This window comes from Sprattus sprattus, assembly GCF_963457725.1.
Source record: "Sprattus sprattus genome assembly, chromosome: 17".
NCBI classification, from domain to species: Eukaryota; Metazoa; Chordata; class Actinopteri; order Clupeiformes; family Clupeidae; genus Sprattus; species Sprattus sprattus.
Genome location: NC_137915.1, coordinates 15,748,643 through 15,756,142, shown reverse-complemented (window position 1 = coordinate 15,756,142; position 7,500 = coordinate 15,748,643). Strand labels below are relative to the sequence as shown.

At 46.7% G+C, this 7,500-nt stretch overlaps 1 protein-coding gene across 2 annotated transcripts in view; it reads right to left on the bottom strand.

The window, feature by feature from the left end:
* The window catches only part of LOC308378112 (phospholipid-transporting ATPase IB-like), a 9,897-nt gene extending 6,196 nt beyond the window's left edge, over nucleotides 1–3,701 (bottom strand). Inside the window, exons 1-2 of one of the 2 annotated variants that reach the window (XM_080854931.1) lie at nucleotides 3,661–3,701; nucleotides 2,620–2,727 (exon numbers count right to left, since the gene is read on the bottom strand). In XM_080854931.1, coding sequence (XP_080711057.1) covers nucleotides 2,620–2,727; nucleotides 3,661–3,684 — 132 coding nt within the window. In that variant the 5' untranslated portion in view covers nucleotides 3,685–3,701. Of the gene's footprint in view, nucleotides 1–2,619; nucleotides 2,791–3,660 lie in introns of those variants that run through there. The other variant, XM_080854930.1, reaches the window with a different exon arrangement.
* Nucleotides 3,702–7,500: the final 3,799 nt, after the last annotated feature.

The following is a 7,500-nucleotide window of genomic DNA, read 5'->3' as shown; positions in this document are numbered from 1 at the left end:
CATCTGGGATCTCTTAATTAACGTTACTAGTGCAGTGCCCGTAGGAATTATGCATTCTGTAGTGTTAGCCCGCCTAGGGTCCGCCCCTCTTTCTCTGAATAACTACACTACCCATAGTGCCTCACTACCCATAGTGCCTACGGCAAACGATAAAATACAAATATGTCGCGAACTATGAATTCAGAAATCTTCAAAATCAAGGATGCACAGGTTCATGACATGCGTAAGCTACATGCGAAATCTCATAACTAACGTAACTAACGTCAGGGAGATACGCCCTAGACAGACTGACTGACAGACAGATAGACACACAGACACACAGAGATTTCTGGATTTATAGATAGATTTATGGTGTAAGTTAGCATGACCAGGCCATGAACTTCAGCATTAACAAACACCAAGCAATGTCAACGGCTGTGGTAAATCTCCAGTTCAGTATTTATTTCAGTAATAAGAAGTTGTGACCCTTTCCCCTACCAATGCAGTCTGATGGAATGTAAAGCTGTAGGAGTTGGACTTCGAGCCTGTCTGTGTGAAATTACTTTCAAGGGGTCAGAAAAGCATGGGGGGAAAGAACAAATTGCCCAAAATGTATATCCTTAAGAAGGGAGGGGAAAGGCGGGTAAGACTGCAAGCTTGTGTGTCTGTCTGTCTTTCTCACTGACCACTTGAAACTCCCCTCGACTCGAGCCGCTATGACTCAAACTCTCCGGAATTGTGATTTGTCAGATGGCGGCTTTTCATAGAGTCCAGCCCCTTCCCTTCTGCCAACACCCCCCACCCCACCCCCAGACACACACTCAAACCCCCCACCCCGCCCCACCCCATCCCCGGACTTCCTCTGGCCATACAGTCCTCTCTCTCTCCAACACCCACACTCTTCCGTCCTCTCCTCTCTCCCCTGTGCTCCCAACTTCCCTCGTCCCCTCGGTTCCAGTCATCTGCTGTAGGATGTGAATGTTAAAATGGCCGCCCACACACAGGACATATAGGACAGGGAGGACTTAGGGTCCCCTGCAGCTGAGGGACCTTCCGGAACTCTCTGAAGCCCTAGCCTGACACGCAAAACTGTTACAGGGCATCCGCCTGCAACAGCTGAGAACACACCCAGAGATAAATCCTCCCTAAACGTGGCTGCATTCTCAGACACACACACACATGTGGATGCATGAAAAAGTCAACACTTGCTTTAATTTAAAATCTACTTTTAGCGGAAGGAAAGCTTCTCCCAAATGGACAGTTCACAGAAAGAGCAATACGGAGAAAGACTGAGTGAGAAAGAGAGCAAGTTTCTCTCTTTTTCCCCCCTCTCTCTTACTCTTCTCTCTGTCACTATCTCTGTATTTCTTGCTCTCTCTCTCTCATTCATTTTTACAATTTCCCATCTAATCTCTTTTTTCTGCTCCCTCTCTCTCCCTCCTTCTTTCTTTTTTTTGTCTCCATTCTTCTCCCCTTCTTTTCCCATCCCTCCCTTCTCTTCTCCCTTCCTCCCAGTCAGATATGGCAGCTGCAGGGTTATTTGAGCACATTCCTGATTTCTGACACAAACTGAATTAATGAGCCTGGGGGGGGGCTAAGAAGAGAATCCCCCTACCTCCACACACACACACACACACACACACACACACCCCTTCACGTCCACAAAATGAGGCACCACAGTCATGCCAAGTCTTTAAGTGAGTGAGAGGACAGAAGACGCCATCAGGGGGTCCCCGCTCACAGACAGCTACATATATACACATACACACACCCACACACACACACACACACGCGCGCACACACACACACACACACACACACACACACACACACACACACACACACACACACACACACACACACACACACACACACACACACACACACACACACACACACACACACACACACACACTACCTCCCCCAGAGCTCAGATCAGCCTAGCCCACCCGCTTGAGTCAACACCTCCAGAGCAGGCCGTAAAAGCCTGGGGCTCGGGTAACGGCGCAGCAGGTGCAGAGAGCCCAGTGAGCGGGCTGGCGGGGCATAAATCTCCCTGAGCCGCAGTGGTGCTGACACAGGACACCCAGACAGTGAGGCAGCCAGGCGCCGCACAAGGGGTGGTGTCGGGCGAGAGCATGGATATGTGAGAGAGTCAGCATGTGAATATCTATGTCTGTGCTTCTGCATGTATGTGTGTGTGTGTGTGTGTGTGTGTGTGTGTGTGTGTGTGTGTGTGTGTATGTATGTGAGTGGGTGTGCATGTTTATGGGTGTCTACATCTATTTGTGTGTGTGTGAGTGGATATGACACAGCCCAGCATGATACCTAGGACTATGTATGTGTATGTGGGGGGGATGTATATGTCTACTGGGTATATCTATGTGGGTGAGCGACAGAGATTATGTGTGTGTTCATGTCATAACCCAGCATGGAATCTAGGACTATATATATATGGTCCTAGTGTGTGTTTGTGTGTATGCATATAGATGGGTGTGTGTGCATTTTCGAATGTTTGTGTGTATTGTGTGCCTGGATAAGGACGTCTGAGTCTGTCTACTTGTATGTGTGTGTGTGTGTGTGTGTGTGTGTGTGTGTGTGTGTGTGTGTGTGTGTGTGTGTGTGTGTGTGTGTACTTGCCTGGCCCAGCATATCTGGAGCTATGGGTATTGAGGGCCAGATGGCGGAGTAGACAGCGAAGAAGACCATCCAGAGCACCATACTGCCCCACACAGCCAGGTGAGAGAACTGCAGGGAGAGACAGAGCGAGAGACACATTCTATTAATGTCGTACGCTCACACGCATACATATACACACATACAAACAAACACACACAGAAAACACGTATACATGGGACAGAAGTGCTCAATGAAGTTTCTTCAGCAGTGTCCCTGTCTTTGTCCTCTATCTGTCTACCCCCTTCCCCACTGTCATTCTCTCTCTCTTTCGCTCTCTCTCTTTCCATCTGCAGGTCTCTCACTCCCTCCCTTTTCCTCTCTGTCTCTGTAAGGAGACACTGTGTGAATTCCTTGGGGTCTCGGCTTCATTGCTGGGGTCTGGTGTGCGGACAGCTGAACGGACAGGGGGTGTTGACACCCGCCTTCTTACCCAACACACACACACACACACACACACACACACACACACACTGCAGGAACAGGAATATCCTGTGTGTGTATTATTTCTATCTGTATATGGAGACCCACCCTACAGCGCCCTCCATGCATGTATGTCCCCCATGCTGTTTTCATCACAGTCAGCTACACAATACAGCATGACCCCCTCCCCTCTCTGTGCTATCTCTCTCTCTCTCTCTGTCATCTGCATGTAACGCATGTCTACATTAGCAGGAAATGAGAAGGAAGCACGGAGCACAGGTCCCAATGGGGAGAAATGTGTTTATTCAGATGTGAGTGCAGCCTGTCCTGAGAGGTAGAAGGTGAAGAGAGGAGAGGAGAAGAGGGGAGATGAGGGGAAGAACGGGGGAGGACAAAGAGAGAGGAAGAGGTGAAAAGGGGGGGGGGTAGAGGAGGTGTGAGGCAAAAGAGTAAGGGAGGGATAAGAGGAGAGAGGACAGAGGGCAAGAAATAAAAAGAAAAGAAAAGAAAGGAAAAGAAAGGTGTGAAGGAAAGAGGAAGGAAGACAAAAAAGAGAAGAAAGGAAGAGAGATGGATTCTTACCTTGGTCCAAGCGGTGGTCTCCATTCCAGCTTTCAGACACACAGTTACCACTACATACTGGAAAAAACAGAAACAGAGAAGGAAATATGGGTACTGATGTTTTAGAATTGTGTATGTGTGTGTGTGTGTCCACATGGAAAAAGAGAAGGAAGCAGAGAAAGCATCATAAATATAAACTGTGATATACACTCACAATCCCTGTTATAACATTCAAGTCGGACACACACACACACTCACAGATGTACAAAGACACAAGCGCACACACACACACACACATATACTGTCTCTCCCACTGTCTCCAAAACACACACACTCTCTCCCTGCCTCTCCAAGACACACACACAGCGTTCAAACAGAGAGAGAGATTTAAGAATGGAAGGACAATGTGGCGAGACAGACAGACGGACCATACCCCCCAGAAGACCCATCCATAAGCCTTTTAATGGCCAGTCTCCAATCGCCCAAATCGTCTCAACTGGCCATATTTCACCGGTTGGGGTGGAGGGGGGGATTGGTGTGTGTGTGTGTGTCTGTGCGTGTGTTGGGGGAGAGGAATTATAGAGTGTCACCACCGCTAATATCTGGTGCACCTTGCACCTCACCTATGAAACCAAGCACCGAGAACACAGCCAGAACCTGGAGTGTGTGCCATACCAAGTTTGGGCCTGACTATGTGGCGCTGTCACGCCCGTCTCAAGCACTCCTCAGTGTGCGCTGGTGTTATGAGCCTGTCCTCTGCAGTTATGAGCTTGTATCGTGTTGTGGATTGGATGTCACTGTGAAAAGACTGTCTGAAGTGGCCGCCTCTGCCCTTGTCTACACTCTTCAGTTCTTTTGTGTGTGTGGTGTGTATGGGTGGGCCAGGATGAGAGGGTGTGTGTATGTGTGTGTGTGTGTGTGTGTGTGTGTGTGTGTGTGTGTGTGTGTGTGTGTGTGTGTGTGTGTGTGTGTGTGTGTGTGTGTCTTTATTGCTTTAACCTACAGGATGTTTTCAGATTACAGCTCCTTGGGGGAGAGAGAGCTCGGCACGCAGGTAGGAAGTCATAAGAGGGAGCTGGCTGCTGCCATTCGGCTGACTCTGCAGTGGGCTACTCGTTGCCTCTGCACTCAAATGACTCAGGAGTTTTAAAGATTTTTTAAATTAGGCTATTGGTGTTTTAGAGTTCAAAAACATAATACCTGGGTTCTCATTGGCAAGGAGGATGGTGATGTCATAATGGAAAAGGGAATACTGATTGGTTGAGAGTATGTTCCGGAACTCACCGTATAAACAATATTTCCCACAAACAGGTAGTCCACACTGTTGCCATTATCAAACGGAGTGTCTGAAAATAAAAACAGTTATTAAGACAGACGATAGCATGTAACACTACAGTTATACACAGCTTGTAACAGTAAGGTGTAAGAGGGAGATTTATTTTATAGTGTGTGTCTGCATTTTGTGTATGTGTGTCTGTCTGTGTGGGAGTGTTTATGAGTGTGTGGGTCTGTGATGAATGCGTAGTTACCATGTTCCAGTACTTTAAGAGGAAACCAGAAGAGAATGATTGAGTGGATGAGCGCATTTATGCAGTGACCCCAAAACACCTTTGAGGATGAACGATGAGAGAGACATAGAGAGAGAGAGAGGAGGAGAGGGAGGCAGAGAGAGATGGAGAGAAGGGAGAGAAAGAGAGAGTGAGTCTGTGAGTTACAACAAACCGATGCCAAAACACACACACAGCCCACACAAACAGAAACCCCACAGAAACACAGCTACTACAGTCCTCAATACATGGCTCTCACCCTTCACCACAAACAAACACACAACACACACACACACACACACACACACACACACAAACACACACACACACACACACACACACACACACACAAACACGCGTGTGCGTGTGCGCAACTGCACGCAGGAACAAACAGACCCATGGCAAGCGTCCCCCACATGAGTGAATGACTTCCTTATTCTAACTCCCTGAATCTCATTATCATTGCCATGGAAACAGCCTGGTCTCGGTGCAGCAGTGTTTACCGAGGGGAGGCAGAAGCCTCCAGAACAATCCGCGCCCGTCGGCAATCGGATCCCATGACCAGGGAGTCTGCCACTCACGCACTCATATCAACTATCAATCAGAACATAAACACACACTCATGAATAATCACAAAAAATGCATTCAGACTGTGCGTGTGCAGGGGTGTGTGTTCATGAGTGTGTGTGTTTGTGTGTGTGTGTCTGTGTTTGCATGCCCTCCTGTGTGTGTTCCTACATATTAGTGTGTCTGAGTAGATGTCTGAGCCAGTATGTTTTTATTTATCTGTGTCTGTGAGTATGTGTTCACACACATGATACGAGTCAGTCTCCGTAGTCTGTCTCTGTTTGAAATCCACGTCTGTGTGTGTGTGTGTGTGTGTGTGTGTGTGTGTACCTTGGTGTTGAAGCAGTCAGCATTTTGAGTGATGCGGTAAAGCTGGGGAAAGCGCAGCATGTTCTGGTGACTGCACGGCCGGTCAACGATGCCCAGAGTGAAGGGAGGCAGTGCTGTAAAGAGCTGACACACACAAACACACACACACACACACACACACACACACACACACACACACAGGCACATGTAGACACAATTACATACACATCATAAGAAACGGACATGGCATAACCACAAAATTGAATTAGTGATCTGGGTTCAGTAAATTAAATTAAATTAAGACAGACATACACACATGTGATGTGATCACACTGACAAAATAAACTAATCTTCACACACGTTCACACAATTAAGCTCCTTTCCACGAGCCTGCAGCTACATGTCGTCACCACAAGTAGTAATTAGAACCCATCCCTTACACTAGGGGTGTAAATCACACCCATCATGGCGATTCGATTCAGTATCGATTTCCTGACCCAACGATTCGATTATTTTCGATACTCATGAATACACCACGATACGATTCGATTTCGATTCGATTCGATTAATTTGTTCTTTTTTTTACCTTACAGGCTAGACAATGTTTCAGATTTGAAATAAATCAATGAAAGCTGTTATATCGTTATGCATTTTATTTGAGAAACAACAGCCAATAACAGAAGTAGAAAAGTTGTACTCCACCTAGGCCTATGACAACCTCATTCACTGAAAAATAATAATGCCCCTGTTATAGATTCTGAAAGGCCTTGCATCAAAAAGTACTGTACAAAGTACAAAGTGTTAAGTAACAAAAATAGGCCTATACCACATTCACTATAGAATAACAATACTCAACAAAATCAGTGCAAAAGTGCACTAGCAGCAAACGGTAATAAAAAATAGGCCTGTAGTTAATTCAATTTAAAATGACAATGCTCCACAAAATCAGTGCAATGAGTGCACTAGTAGCAGCAAATGGAAACAAAAAATACCCCTGTAGGCCTACTTCCTTCACTATAAAATAAAAATATTCATCAAAGTGCACTATTTTTAAATCGATACTCTTGCGGACGTGTCGATGCATCGTATCGTCGGCTGTTGGATCGATGCATCGATGCAAAACGATTCTTTTTTACACCCCTACCTTACACAGACCACAACAAGACCCTGTTTACTCACAAGTCCCCACACTATCATTTAGGGCTGTGTCCGCACTCAGTCACATATACCAGCATAAGGCCAGACAGAGAGACACAGCTAGGGAGCAAGGGCAATGAGGGATAGACAGTGAAGAAGTAGAAGAAGTGACAGAGAGCAAGAGAGGGAGAGAGAAAGAGAGAGAGAGAGCGAGAGAGAGAGAAAGTCACAGTTGTGGATTTAGTTCTGTCCCGGTTGTTATCCCCAATGAGCTATGGAGATGTCTGATGAATGTTTATTT